This window comes from Eupeodes corollae, chromosome 1, assembly GCF_945859685.1.
Source record: "Eupeodes corollae chromosome 1, idEupCoro1.1, whole genome shotgun sequence".
NCBI lineage: Eukaryota > Metazoa > Arthropoda > Insecta > Diptera > Syrphidae > Eupeodes > Eupeodes corollae.
Window position 1 is genome coordinate 32,320,107 of NC_079147.1, and position 16,655 is coordinate 32,336,761.

Below are 16,655 nucleotides of genomic sequence, written 5' to 3' on the forward strand. Positions count from 1 at the left end.
ATACAAGATTTTTCAACTAACAAAAACAAAAAATAACCCATCATCACCACAAAACAAAATAAAACTAAACAAATTTTATAGCAATACAAACAAAAAATTTCAACACACATTTTTAATATATTTATTTAGATAAATTCAATTATATTTCCTTTTTGCATCACAAAAAATATAACTTATATATCCATTGAAATTCAATTCGAACCAACACAGCACGTATCGAAATTTAATATTTTCTCAATAAAACATTTTTTTTTTAAATATTTTGTTTATTAATTCTTTTACAACAAAAACCAAAACACAACTATAACCACTTTTATGATTTTATTTTTAAACAAACAAACAAAAATATACAAAATAAGACTTTCATAATTATAAATTATTAATTAAAAGAAAATTTCCTTGACTTACAATTTTTTTTAATATAATTTTTTGATTTAAATTATTTATTTAATTTAAAAAGTTGCGATATGGAAACAAACTAAAATTAAATTAATCATTCTCATGTTGCACGCTTTGTGTTTGTGTTAATTTTTTTTTGTTTTTTTCTTTCTAAACATATACCAACAATCTCTTTAAAAAAAAAAACAAATGTTGTTACTAATATTTAAATAATTAATTTAAAAAATAAAAAAAACTAATGTGGGAATTTTAATTGATTAATTCAAAGATTGGTGTTTATTCAAGTAATTGTTCTATAATATTGTTTAACTACTGTGTCCAGTCGAAGTGATTATATAATTATATTAATAAATGTTACTATTTTTTCTGTTTGTTTGTGGTTTTTTGTATTAATTTTACGCATATAAATTAATTTTTAAATCATATACATATATATATATTGGGTTTTGCTTCATTTTTAATTAAAAGAACATTAAAATTTTGTTTAAAGAAAAATATATTCTTTTTATTAATTTACTGCAACGAGTACGACATAGTAAAATAGCAAGTCGAAATTTATTTACTTATTTAATATAATTTACGAGTAAATGTCAAAGAATTTAATATTTTGAAATATTTATTTAAGAACAAGAGCGTGTTGTTTTTTAAAAACGAGTACACATATGAAAGGGTTAAAATTAGTATCGTGAACTTTGGTTTTTGGGCAAATTGAAGGATGTTGAGCTTTTGCTGTTCCCGATTTTCCAAACTATAAGTCAAAGCAGAGTTTTTACAAAAACCAAATTTATTGTGATAAAAACGAATATTTTTTTAAAGAGTTATCAATATTCTCTAACTTCAACATGAAAAGAAAGATGTGCCAATAACAATTGAAAATGATATTAGCCAAACCATTTACCTTTTGGTGAATTTTTTCATGGCCAATTTGTACATTTTCGGATACAATAGCTTTACGAATTCCATCTTTTAGGTGTTGAATTGATTGTTTAATATTGACACTAATCTTATCTTTCACGTGGCCATAAATAAAACAAGTCTTAAGGTGTCAAATCAAAAGCTCTCGATAGCTAATTCTAAAACTTGAAAACTGGGGCCTAATGAATTACAAGTGTCAAGCAATCCTGTGTGCGAGTCATTTCAAGAAGAAATAATTACTTTTGAAGGAGTTGTCTTGTCAATTCTTCGAAAGAGGGAAAAAAACATTAATTTGGCACAGGCAGGGATTGAACTCAAGACCTCTAGCATGGATTACTAATTCCATAACTGGATTTTGTTCGTATGTTTGGTAGAACGTACCACCATTTTTGTTGTTATGAAATTCAACAATTTCAATGTTGTTGTTAAAGTGCTAAAAAATGTGTAGATCCATTATTCAAAATGGCGTACTTTGCAAATGTCAAAAGATGATAACTTCAGAAGTGACAGCTTCTTTTAAAAAACCCTTTAAATGGGACAAACTTTTACTGGATTAAATACAATATACATTTATTTTTTATGTTGGGTTAGACTTGAAAAGAGTTTTGATATATTTTGAGCATTTTGTCAAAGTTACAACGTACTCCGAAAATAACTAAAGCATAATGTAAATGTCAGAAAAGGTTCGTTTGTGAACTAATTTATGCGAGTTTAGTTAATGTTTATTAATATATTTTATGCAAGAAAAAAAGAAAACATTTGAAAACAAAGATAATTTTGTTTGTTTAAACTATTAAACTAGTATAAAGCAATATTTGACTGTTAACAGTTGAATTGTTTTTTTTGAACACCGTTTATTTTAATAAATATGATTCAAAATCATGAAAATGAAAATAAATATGAACCAGCTTAAAAGAGTTCATATATGCGTCTTTTTCAAAAGTCCCATAGCAAGGCAATAAAATAGCTACAATTTATCTTCTTTCAAGACTTTTAGCAACTATATAATTCGCAGTTGCTCTATGTAGCTCATATTATATGGATCCTCGATTTATTCGATAAAATGTTCGTCAATACAAAGTGTAATGTTCATCTTCTGATGAGCCCAACCATTACATCGAGCCAAAACGCATATATGAAAACTTCTAAGTTGGTTTATATTTATTTTCATTTTCATGATTTTAAATCATATTTATTACAGTACCAAGCTGTTTAAATATTTCGTAAATGTTTTTGTGTGATTTTGTATTCAAAAAACTTGCCAACCCTCATAAATAAAAATTGATTTTATTAAGCAAATAGTTTCTAAGATTTAACTATTAAAAGTATTGTTGAAAAACGTCATTCTCATTTTGTAAAGTTTATTTTTTATTTAATTTTTGGAATGGAAATTAGTATTTTTCATGGTAAACTGGTTTTATGTTAACTCCACGTTTGTGTCTTTTATTTACAGAAAGAAATTTTGTAGACCACAAAAAACTTTCAATATTGAAAGTTAAAATATTTTGATTTTAAATCAATATAATGTGAACAGTGATTCACACACACAAGGTCTTAAATTAATAGGACAATTTTGACAGCATATATCAACAAGAACTGCATTTCATGTTCTATTTCTGTGTGAGTTAACGAACAAGCCTAGTTCTTATTTAGTTTGAAGTTTGTGTTGAACGCATAATATTTCCTAATGAATGCATCCAGTGCTATACGGTTATGGTTTGTAGATTAATTTGTGGTACTAGGTTATGCGAAACACAATAATCGTTCTAATCAAAAAATTTAAAGATTAATATTTATTTAATTAAGGAACTCCTATAGTTGTTAATTTTTCATAAGAGCTATAAAAACACAAACAATTATGTAATGTTTTCGTATTTAATTGTAATTGGAATCATTCAAAGAAAATCACTTCTTTTAAATTATTTCAAGTCTTCAAGATTTCTTCGGTTCTTATCGAATTTGGTGTAGTTTTTTTAGGGATATTTGACAAGAAAATAAACTTATTATTATTACTTACTTATAATTTAAAAAGGAACAAGCTAAATTTTGTTGGATCACCGAAAATATCGAAAAAATTGAAAAACTTTTCTAGAACATTTTTTAAGAAATAATAATTTATTAATACTTGAAATTTCAAAAGTCGTCCTCGTTGCAAGTATAACTTAATTTTAATTAAATATTTCAATCCGAATAAAAAAATTATTAAAGCATATTATGCTATGTATAAAACACAAAATTAAATAATTATTTTTTATGTATACATATATTTAATGTTATTTTAATTAAAACATTAAACATTTAGTTTGAATATTTCAGTGTCGATAGAAGTTGTGAAACAGAAATTAACATTTTTTAAAATAAACCAAATTGTAATTGTGTACTAATTGTGTTGTAGTTTTTCTCTAACCATATGTTTAATTTTTGTTGTATTTTGTTTTTTTATTTTTCTATTTCACTTACTAACAAAATGTCCATTACTCTTAGTAAAATTTAGTCTAACAAAATTATTTAAAAAAAATTAAAAAACTTAATATGGTAAACATACTACTCTCTCTCTCTAATTGTTGATTTGAAATTTAAAAAAAATATTTCTTTTGATTTCGGTTTTAAACAAAAATTTTAAATTAAAAAATAACTTTCTTTTCAAAATGTTTAGTTTATTTTCTCTTTGATTCTTGATGGTTATTTTGTAAAAAAATTCTAAATTTTGAAAAAATAAAACATCTATAGCTTTATATTTCCCTTTTTATAAATCTCATTTGTTTTACTTCTCTTCTATATATAATTTGACTTCGTTTAAGTATAAAAAAAAACTTAATAAACATTTAAATGTTTCTTTTTTTTGTCTATTTATATATATATAAATAATTATTACTTTGTGATAACAAAACAAATTAAAGTGTGCAAATAGATTTGTCTTTTTTAGGTCGTAAAACAGCGTCTGTTTTGTGTTTATTTCTGTCGTGATTTGTCTTACATGCTATAAATATATGTATTTAAATAATATATTTCTACTGAATGTGTCTTAACGTTGTTCTTGAGAATAAATCAATCTACTATTTTTCCTAAACTCCTGTATTGGGGAACCTCTGTCGAATAAACGATTTGATTGAATTAAACAAAAAAATAATAACTAAAGATAATCATCGTAGGTAAATATTTAGTTTAAATTATAATTTTCCTGAAGATAAATAGCGTGTGTGTGTGTGTTGAAAATTTACTGAAAAACTAAATTTTAAAAATCGAAAACTATATTTTCAAAATTAATAATTTAATTTGGCAAAATTTGCTCAACAAAAAAGAAAAAAGACATATGCGCTGTATCTTCATGATATACTATAACCTTACTTCTATTTTTATGAAACTTTTATGTAAAATGTACTTTTTGAAGTACTTTAAGTATGCCAATTTCGATTGGATGTGTGGTAATAAGTTTTGTGTGTGAATGTCCCTTGTATAATATTCAGTTAAAAAAAAACATCTCTTTCTTGATTTTTGTTTAAATTTTTACTTTAGTCAGCAAATAGCTTTTTTTAAGTTATCCTTATATTTGAAAAAAAAACGTACAAAACCTTTTTCCTCTATATCCCTTCTCCTGTTTTTCAAAAAAAAAAAAAAAACAAACAAAATAAATAATTGTAAACTCAACATTCGTGGAGGTTATGTCTCTATAGAACTGCACGATTAGCCATTTGTAAATACTTACTCAGAAAATCCCAAACGAAATAGAGTTTTTCAAAAAAGAGAAAACCAAATATAAAACAAAAACATTCAAAAATTGTAAAACTAGCCAATACCTTTCCTTGACCCCACCTCTCAGAATTTATATAAAATTTCATGCAAATAATTTTATTAAATATATTTTTTTTTTTTGGAATATAAACACAAATCCACCCATCTTTTGATTGTTGCAACAAACAAATTGGATTTCCTGTGTTGATGAGTTTTAGATATTAAAATGCACAAATAATCAAAATATTTTTTATACAAAATACTTTTAAAATAAAACTAAAAAAAAAAATTATATCCAAAAACAAATTCAAATGCGTGGCCAGGCATATCTTTTTTTTTAATTCTGTACTTAAACTTTTTTCTATTTACATTATAACACAAGAATCTTTTGGTTTATATTTCTTTATTTTTTGGTTTAATTTTAGAAATTAATTTTAGAGCTTACAGAGTTTGTATTTTGAATTGATTTTATTATTACAAAATGAAATAAAATAATTACATTGCTGCAAGCATTTGCATTTTTCACTGTTTATATCATTTTACTTTTCTTTTGCGGAGCTTTATGTGGAAGCAGATTTGGTTGATTTATTTTTTGTTAGAAATTAATATTTTGCGTTGAGTTACTTAAAAAAAATATATTAAAAATAAAATACATCTATGCGGATACTCAATATATCTGATGCACTTAAAAAAAAAAAAACAATTTCTCTACACCAAACTTTTTTCAGATAATATCTTCTTTTTTTTGAATATTTTTGTTTCAATTTTGAATTTTTGATTTTTGCTTTTGGCTTTCCTTACAAACATAAAAATAATTTTATCCTTCGTCAGCAACTTTGGTACATTGATGTGTCAAACACAAGGACATTATACGATATTTCTCTCACATGGTAATGTATCACTACTGCAAAGGATTGATCTCTCCTCCAACACTATATCACATGACATGGCAAGATGATTCAAAAAATCAAATGTTACTTTTAAAAAAATACATCTTTGTAAATAAAAATAACTTGCAACCAACACATTTTGTGCAAGAACAATAATTTTAAACCACATAAGGCTCCTATAGAAAATTTCCTTTAATTTAAATTTAACACATAATTCCTTACACATTGGCCATAGCATAGTAGAACAAAATTATTATTGGATTATTGCGGAAGAAGCAGAAATCGTGTCGAATGGAATAATTTTTGACAATTTGAGTTATCTTTAAAAAAATATATTTTTACATAAAAAGAGGGGTTTTCTATTTAAGATTTTCAAATCAATTAAGCTGCTTTGTTAATTTCTTATAAGAATTCAGTTACACAAAAATTTAAAACCATTATATTGTGTTAAAATTCTATTCTCATTCTATTCTATTGGATGAACGCATCCAACACTTTAATTTGAAACTGGATACGTGTCGGTAAAGTAGTGTTTGATATTGTATCATGAGCATAATTGTGTAACTCAAAAACTAGTAATTTAATCCCCGTCCACATTTACTTTGGTGAAAGTAATTAAAATGGACATTTTGCAAACTTATATATTAGTAATTCACTACAGTACATGTCCATACAATTGTGACTAGGCGTCATTTTCTTACGTATGAACATCGATAGTATTTGAATACTATAACAACATCTTCATTGTGCTTTATTTCTTCTGTATTTGTCGTACTTAAGGGACCGAACCAAAGAATCCGTCGTAAATACATTGAGGGAACATATCTGTTTACATTGACGTAAGAAAAGAATTGGGACGTCCCAATGAATACGTTGTGTTGACAGCTTTATTGCTAGGTCTGTTAAATTTTTTGAACCCGTACTTAAGAATTTCAAAATATTTTATAGAAGTGATAAAAAATTTACTTAATATTTTGTAGAAAATAATGAAATAATTTGTCTAATGATATTTGATCATGTGTACAAAATTAAAACATTTTGTTCAATTAAAGGGAACAAAAAAATCAAGGATCAAACATCCTTGTCGTATGAAAACAATCATAATTTGTATAAGAAATAAGTTAACTTTAAGCGTGAGTTATTTTTTCATATACAATATGGCGCACAATTTTAAACGATTTAGTAAAATGTTAGATCCACTTTTAGAAATTTACTAATTTTAAACTATTTTAACATCTTACTATTTCTTAACAATTTGTTAAAGCTTAAACCACGGAACGGCTTCTTTAACTTTAAGCAATTTGCTAAATCCATATGATTTACAATTATTCTTACAAGAGCAGCACAAGATTGAATAAACCTCATCAGAATGAGTTTGGAGCACAGTGATGCACCATGTTAAAGAACATGTCTTTTATTGACAACTGATGTCAACGGACCTGCCGGAGAGGAAAGTTGAAATTCCAGCTCCTTTTTGCGTTGCGTTGCTTGGTCCGCCAAATGTGTGGGTGCTTCTAATAGGTACGTTTGTAACTTATAGACCTGTCAATTGCTTACGTCGCTGAAATGCATGGGACGGATTCTATGGATAGAACATTTTTGGTTTTGGTTCGGTCATATTGCTCGGAATTAATTTGTCTACCCTTCAATGATGATCTAACCTTGAACTAGTAGCTTTTTTTTACTGAAATTAGAATAATTTTCAAACAACATTCAAAATCCAAGATTTTCCTTTATTCCCTTGTTTTTTTTACCACTTATACATAGGAATACAAAAATATTTCAGAATTTGAGGTAAATAAATATCAATATAGCGAACATTTTCAATATTGTGGAAATTCACGGAAATACAAAGAAATTTTCCTTCTTAGTCAATAAAGTGTCTGAATTTATGCCAGTCCTTTAAAGAAATAAAATATAATGGTACTTGAAAACAGTTAGACTATTTGACGGTTCGTACTTGAAGTTTTTAAGTACAAGTACAATAACTATGACGCAAGAACCTATTGTTAATAGATTAACATTTTACTTACTTGAAATTTGCTAAATGTGAAGCACTTTACTGCAACGAATCCAAAATTTTAAACATGAAAATAAATTAGCTTTAATCAAAAAATGGTTATCCAAAAATGTCGTAGTATTGACAGTTTGTGAAAATTAATAAAGCGAACAAACTTAAATGGACCTATTATTTGCAATTCTCAACCGAAAACATTCTAATAGCCTTTTCACACCAAAACCGGGTTTTCGGCAAAAAGTTTTCGAAAACCCGAAAATTGTTCATACCGAACATTTACACGTTTTCATTTGACATTTAAATGTCAAATTTTGTATTGATGAACATTTCAGAACGAGCAGCAGAACTTTCGATATACTCTCAATGAACTAAAGGATCTGGAAATGCAAGATACAAACTTTAGCCTTATGTAGGTACTTATCAAGTTGAGTTTCAGGAAGACAAAAATCTATACGAGCTCTAAAAGAACAAATGGGATCCCGTCATTGAGTGGTTTAACAAACGTTTCGACACTAACATACAAAAGACTCCCAATACATTACCACCCGCGCGCCGCCGTCTCGGAATTGACTTTGCCGTCAACACCCTCAAACATTCTCTTCTTCTTTCACAACAAATTCAATCCAAAATACTGAGCTTATGACTATTGCTTCTGTTGGCCAAATGCGCCTTTAGAATCGCCATATAGTGTGGCCGTCCGAGCAACTTATAGGTGGGGTTGAGAATATTCTGAACAATTTCGTGTAGGTCCTAATAGCCGGAGCAGAAAACGTCAATTGCTAGTTCCAGATTAGTACCAAAATCACACTCATCCAGAGCGATCATTGAAGCTGTAATGATGGACTGCTATTTCTCCATCACTATCTCTTTGGCTTCTTCCTTTGAGGACTCGCCTGTCTTATCCAAAGAACTGAGGATGTTCTTGATGTTGCGTCGCTTCCCACCAAGGGGTGAAAGCCCACTGTTGTGGTTTTATTCAGTGGAACAATGATTCCCACATTGTGGAATGATTTTAATAGTTCGGTGGCAACTTAGCCTCCACCAGAGATTTTCTTTCCTACTGATTCTCCTCCACAAATTAACTAATCGCCTTTCTTAATTGTCCCAAACCCTTGTGATTGAATGGAGTTACCGGAAAGTCTTTCTCCAGGTTGTAAGCAAAAGCGTCAAACATATTATATTGTGACGACGAGTAAGAAGACGATTCCCTTGGAAACGTCATTACGAACTATGAGCAAATCTTCCTGAAACTCTGGAGGATGTAATGATCCATTTATAAAAACCATTGATATCAGGTTTTTATAACTAAAAATAAAGTTTCGAGATCTAAGAACATTCAAAAAAGTCAGTCAAAGTTTTTTTTCCTTCCTAATGGGCTTGAATGGCCTTATTTCAAATCCAATTTCAAAATGAGTGTATCACGTCAGGTATTTACAGCATAACTTTTTAAAATTCGAGAAAACAAGTAAGTGTTTTGATATTCGAAAGATCTTGATCTTGTTAGATTTTACCTGCCTTACAAAAATCTGAAAGAAATGTTCAACTATTTATGCTAAGGAAATAGTTAAAAAAGCGCAACGGTTTAAAAGTACCGAATCTGAATCGTGTGGACTATTCTATTAGATCAAAAAATAAATTAAATGATTGCCTAAAACTATGAAAGTATCAAATTCAAGGTTTCTCAAAACTTCTTTAATAACTTATGAGAATTTCCAAAAACTAAGAAAGATACTAAAATGATTTAAATTCTACCTAAAGTATATGTATGTACTTTTCAAAATTATTATGAAATTTATTGTTAAGAGATATTTAAACTTAAGTTTAAACTTGGCCTAAAACCCCAATTTTTGGTTTATTGAAGCATTTTTAAAGGTACCGGTAAAATTAAAGGCGAAATTCGAATTTCTGAAAGTATTGGTTTGTTTGTGGGACAGAAAATAAACGTTATTTTGTCGATCTTTCAATCAATTCTAATCTTAAATTCTTGGCTTCGGTCAGAAACAAGTTTTTTGATAATAGAAATCTTTCAATGATCGATTTAACCAATCTTGTAGGGATATTCTTATGACAAGCTGAAATACATAAAAAAACGTATAGAAAGTTATATGGAGAAAAATAAAATACCTTTTGTAAGGACAAATGAATAAATCAGAATATTTCAATTTGACCCTAAACAATTTTGAATTACTTCGCTCTTAAATGCACTTCTTGATGTTGAACATTATTATACAGAAAATTAATTATAATTTGCCATTAAATTATTTTAGATAAAGTTTTCAAAAAATCAAGAAATATTGTCAAAAATTACCTTTGGACACAATCAAAATTACATAACGTTGTAAAACCTCAACCAACTTTATTAAATACCTTTCACAAATTTAAAAAATACCCCACCAGGACTGTATAACCTATACTAAAATGATAGTTGTGAATTAAACATGAATTAAAACTATACGAAAAAACATTTTTTAGCAACTATCAATTTAGTCAAAATTATTCGAAACCTGGAATCATAATTTCATAAACCGCATATTTTAGGCGACAGCAATAAAAATCTAATACTTTTGCACGCATGTTTGATCATATTTTAGTTTAGAAGTTGTCAATGAAATGAATTTTTCTTTTTTCGTATCCAGGGCATAGTTTTTCTTTTTGTAAAACGGAATGTGTTTTGTAATGTTTTGATAGTGAATGAAACTAATATAATATTAATTATAGTGTATGCTCATGTTTGTTTGTCGTTTGATAATATTTATTTTTTCTCTAGAAGTAAAATATTTTACCAATCAAAGTAGTGTCAAAGAATAAGCACTACATCACTTAAATTTGGCTCAATACAAAAACGAAAAACAAAAGTTTGCTGCTATGTTACAGTGGTTTTGATAAAAAATAATCTAAACAAAAAATTTAGATATATTCTAGAAATGCATGGTAGTTTTTTTTTTTTTGAAAATATTATTTTTTTATTAATTAAACAATATAAAAAACATACAAAGTTATTGAATCAAATGCTAAAATAAATTTCAATACAAAAACTACACCAGCACAATATGACCTCTTCGTTTGATTCAATAACCAACAAAATAGTTAATTTAGTGTAAATATATTATGGGGTAGCAGACTAAAAATTTAAAAAAAAAAAACATTACTGAAACTTATTTTGGTTTTCGTAAAATTAATTTTTTAATATTATATTCATTTTTTTTTGAAATAAAATTAAAAAACATTTTAAAATAATATTTTTTTTAATTAAATATATATTTTAAAATAATACACAATCGTGTCAATTTCTTATTATCTGTTTTTATTTTATTTTTATTTTTGTTATTTTATATACGACATTTTCTTTGGAAATTTTATTTATTATTTTTAATTCTCTCACTCATTTTTCACATCGACTTTTTATACTCTCTCTCTCTATTAATTCATTTAAAAAAAAAGTTAAAGAAAATATTTTCAGTTCATTAGTTTGATCAAAATAATAAAACTGAAAATTATTTCTTCAACTTTAAATCCAAAAAAAACACTTAACATTCTGACACTAAGAAATCAACAAATTAAAAAATATTAAAAAACATTTTCATCAAACACAATATAAATATAAATATTTATTTTATCGTTTGTAATTTTTAAGATATTTTAAATCATGCTAAAATAATTTAATTTAATAATAAATAAAATATAATTATCGATCGGTTACTTATACAAAGTTTTTCTCTTCTCCATTCGCATTTCGTTGACATTTTGAAAATATTGTTGACTCAATATTTTGCTGATGGATTTGAAAACCAAACCGAAAACCCAGACACATTGTGGTATGTGGTCATATAACGTACGAATCGGTGTCACATTTTCTAAAGGATTTTCTACACGAAGACAGAGAAGATGTGGACGTTGAAGTAGTATTTTTACATCGGTAAGTTAGAACACACATTTTTCAAAAAACTTTTTATATTTTATTTTATTTCTTTATCAATAATTTATGCATCACAATTTGTGAACTTAAGATATTATCTATGCCTTTGATAAGTTTTGAAAATATAGGCATATTTTCATTTCTTATTGTGAGCAAGAAATTTATTCATTTGACCAAGAAGAATATTTTTAAGGTAGATTGATTGAGATTATTACTATTTTTATGGCTATAATGTTATAAACAAAACAAAATATTAAATAACATAGTTTCTTGTAAATTAAAATTAAAGTTTATGCATAAAAATGTATATTGTTGTATTATATATATATACAAAAAAATATAAACAAATAGCAAGGAGCCTGATCTGGAACTAGAAGGACTTTTAAAGCGCCACTACACGACTGTGGCGTTTTTTCAGGGAACTATGATGAACGCTGTCGACTTGGAGCGAGTCAAGGTATAATAAAACAAAATAGTAAAAGCAACCAAATAAAAATAAAAATACAAATCGCATTCAAGCTATACACCTTTAAAACAACGTTAATTTATAATTTTATCAAAATTTACTCTTTAAAACGATTGCAATAAAGTAATCGACCAAATAGACCAACAAATCCTACAAATAAATAACCCGAGATACATAAATTTACAACCATATTATTTATTATTTTCTTTTTTCGAAATTCGGTCCCGTTCTATATTTTGAATTTTTGTTCTCCAAAGAAATTTAAATAAATTCAAGTTTTTCTTCTTTTTTTTGGTTTTTGTAATGACATATTTTTTTAGTTTTATTTAATTTTTTGTTTTCAAATTTGCTTCAATGAATGAAATTTATTGTTTTCTGGTCTTGAATTAGTTTTGGTTATATTTTTAAATGATATAAAATAGTTTTAGAATGGTTCCTTTGTTAAAGATTTTTTTATTAAAAAAAATATTACAAAATTGAAATTTAATTTAATGATTGCTTTTTCTTTTTAAAAGAATTGTTTGTAGAGCTAGAATGTAATTTTATAATTAATATAAAATATTTTCATAAATTTTATATACAATTTTTTTTATTTATACTATATACTGACAACCTATATAATGCATAATAATCTTAAGATAACAATTTTGTCTCTGAATTGTATGGAAAATATGCACTTTTATAAAAAACAAAGTAAGTTATGCCCAAAATAAACCTTATTAAAACATTTTCTTTTGTGAAAAAAAACAACAATTTTGCCAAACACTTAAATATTTATAGAAATTCAAAACGTTAACTTGTGTTTTTTGATGAACAGTAACTCCTTCTGAAAGGCGAATTTATTTTGTCATTCACTTTTTATAAGTTCACTTCCAACTTTGTCCAAAAATCTATTATAATTTTAACAGATCTTCTAAGGCCTATTTATTAAGTGCTCAATTAACTCCGAGTAAAGAAAGATAGTTAATTAAAATCAAATCATTAACAAGTTTTTTTTTGGGGGCTTCATGTTAACCTAATGAGTGGTATCATAATTTGGTATCACTGAAAAGTTATCGATTCATTTATCGAAAAACTATTAAAATCGATACATTTTGATATTTAGCTTGACGGCCCCCAGCCTTTGTTTTACCGTTTTATTTATTCAAATGGAATTAGCAAAATTTAAATTGTTTGTCCAAATAAATTTGAATGATTTCGTTGCGATCTGATAAGTCTTTTTTTTCTCAAAAGAGTCATTGCCTCACAGAAACAAATACAAATCATTTTTTATTGCAATATAAGTATCTGGCAAAAACATCTGTAAATTTAAACCTGAGTTAACTCAACAAATTAAAGAGTTTACTCAGTATAAACTACAAGATGAAAATATACTGAATAACATGTTTAACGACTGAATTTGAGTTTTAGTCTGAAACCAGTAAGATGTCGCTGTGAAAAGCTGGGCGTGAGAGAGTTTGAAATTTTGAATACTCTAAACCCAAGTTGTGTGCTATCTTTTGAAAAGATTCCTTAACACCCACAATTTAACCTCAACCTCGTACAAAAAATCATTACCATTTTTCTGATTGTGGGTTTTGAACTTTCGAATGCGGTTTTAAGCAGTATTTTGAATTTGTATATCCATTTGATATTAAAGATCAAAAAATGAAAAATATTAAAATACTTGATACGTGAAAATCAAATATGACATAAAGACATTTTATGCGGAAGCATACATAAGTAAGTTGGTAAGTTTTACATGAGTAAATTGTAAATATTTAATTGTCATTGCGAAACTAACTTTAAAGGGGAATTGAAGGCTTGGAATTAGAATTGTAAATCTTTTAAAATCCAGCCGTTTCAATGCTGCTGGCGCTGGTCAGTGTAAATACTGGTTCAGATTTAACCTGTACTAAATTACAATAATATTAATGCTGCCTGTGAGTTTCACATCGCACACGACATCGGTTTTTAACTTCTTCCTCTTCTTCGTTGGTGGCTGCTAGTAGCAGCACTTTAACTCCTCCTGCAGCATAGGGCGGCAACCAGTTCCTTCCATCTCTCTCTATTCCAAGCACGATACCTCAGCTGGGACCATGTCTCCAAGTTTTGGGACCGAGTTTCCTTCATGACAGATGATCTCCATGTTTCTCTTGGTCTTCCAGGCCGCCTTCTACCTTGAGGATTAAATTGAAAGCACTGCTTTGCTATGTTGTCGTCCGGCTTCCTCAATGTATGGCCAAACCAGCAACACTTTCTCTGCGTGATGTCAAAATCCACCTTTGTTTTCACATTTTAACTGCCCCTCTCCTATTTTTAATAGTGTTTAAGAACAACTTCGTGTGTTAATGACATTATATGAAACGCCAAATGAAAGGCAACGAAGATAGGCCCAAAAATAGGCAGCACCTAATATGCTTCGAATCAGTGTTATAAACAAAATATCTCATATTAGTGTTACCGTCGGATCTGCTCGAATGAACTATGAATGAGATGTTTTACCACGGTAAATAGTAGATTAAAACACTCTCCAACATCCTGTCACAATATTGATCCGTTGGGACTTGCAAAACAGACAAACAAACAAACTAACTTTCCCTTTTATATAATTTTCTAAAATTTAATAGAAATTGTAACGATTTTTTAGGATGTTTTTAAAATTGAGTTCTTTAAACTGTAGGCAATTCTAATTGATCAGAAAAATAATGAAAAACTGTTGAAACTTTGAAGCAAAAAATAACTAAAACAACCGTCTGACAATATGAGAAATCCAACTGTTAAGGTCTTAATAATTAATTCATTATCTTTAACTGGTCACTATTTTTCCTCGATAGTGGCTTCGACTCCAGTGGTGATATGATGACTAGTTTAATTTTTTAGCGAATGAGATCTTTTATCTCGCATATAGTTAAAAGCTGTAAAGAGGTTATCAGGGTTAGGGAGGTAAGGAGGTTAGTTTCCCTTGTTTTAAGACTAACCCAACTGAGGAAAACTGGAAAAGTTTAAGTTAGCTAGAAAGGCCTGCAACGCCCATATTGGACGGACCAAATTTATCATATATATTATACCATTGTGATACCACATGAATCTTGAGGTTTCCTCCTATGCTCAATCGAACTAGTTTAAGTCCCTTACGGAACGAAAGAGGCGGCATGTACAGAGAAGGTGAAGAACTGTTTTCTCCTCTTCTCATCCATACAGCTTTTGCAAAAGTCATTTGAGAATTTGCCTAGTAGCGTGGCGTGCTTTCCTATTAGACAGTGTTCGGTTATGACACCTACTAACGACCTTATATGCGATCTGCTTAGAGATAGCAAGCACTTTGATCGCTTTAAATGTAGTGTTGACCAGATGTTTTTTGTGACCTGACATGTGTTGATGTTGTTCCACCTGGTGTTTGCCTTCTTCATAGCGTCTTGCTTTATCAACAGTTTACAAGTGGCAATTGATGGTATGCCAGTATTTGCCAAACGTGGTAGGATGGGCTGCACTGACAGTTCGTGGCGAGTTAATCTGCCTTACAGTTACCTGGAATGTCTCTATGGCCCGGCACCCAGCAAAGTTGAATATTGAACAGTTGTGCCAGGCTTAAAACACTGCAATGTCCCAAAGGCAGTACAAAATATAACGAATTCTTCCTCGGTCAATAACACTCTATTTGTTTGCTCTCAATAGAAAGTTCATCTCTTTGATAGGCAGTTCAACAACAATTTAACGCTGCCTGTGAGTGCTATGACTCCGCTTGTACTTGAGAGCGTATATGATTTTATGGGACCAATCTTTCAATACAAATTGCATTGGATGTGTCTAAATCTAAACACTATTAAATAAATGCTGTTGGTTCCCAGAGCTCTGTTTTGTTTCCGACACTAGTTCTTATCTTTCAATTAATTGTTTTGCTGGCGTTTAGTACTCTTAGCTTTCAAGACTCAAATCCTCTTCTTTGATTGTGGAACTGCAACGACAAAATATGCTAAGCTCATTAAGTTCCTAGTAACACAGCATTGTACTTGTACAGTGGAGAATAAGTTACTTATTTGAATTTAATTCTTGCCTCACCCTCTTTTACGAAATAGCCAGTTCCATTCCTCCCCTTAAAAAGTTCAACGGTAATACTCGATAGTAATGGCCATCAGTTTACCCTTGAGTTCGACTTTGATCGTACTGAGAAGTAGAGATATACGTTCTTTAGCCGTACTACGCAAATGTGGAATGCCTTAGTACCCGGTCTTTCCCTATCATTGCCATGTTCAAGAATTCAAAACCAATGAACACCAATAACTAGTTTTCAACTCCTTTCTCTTTTCCTAAGGCTCACACAGTGTTTCTGGCATATTA

The 16,655-nt window shown here is 28.3% G+C and overlaps 1 protein-coding gene across 35 annotated transcripts in view; it reads left to right on the top strand.

Moving 5' to 3' along the window:
• Positions 1-16,655, top strand: part of LOC129954266 (calcium-activated potassium channel slowpoke) — a 241,096-nt gene that overhangs the window by 138,869 nt on the left and 85,572 nt on the right. For all 35 annotated transcript variants that reach the window (XR_008782675.1, XR_008782677.1, XR_008782674.1 and 32 more), the window contains exon 8: positions 11,759-11,869. Coding sequence is in view for 31 of the 35 variants with exons in the window: in XM_056068084.1 (XP_055924059.1) it covers positions 11,759-11,869 (111 nt within the window). In the remaining 4 variants the exon portion in view is untranslated. The remainder of the gene's footprint in view (positions 1-11,758; positions 11,870-16,655) is intronic.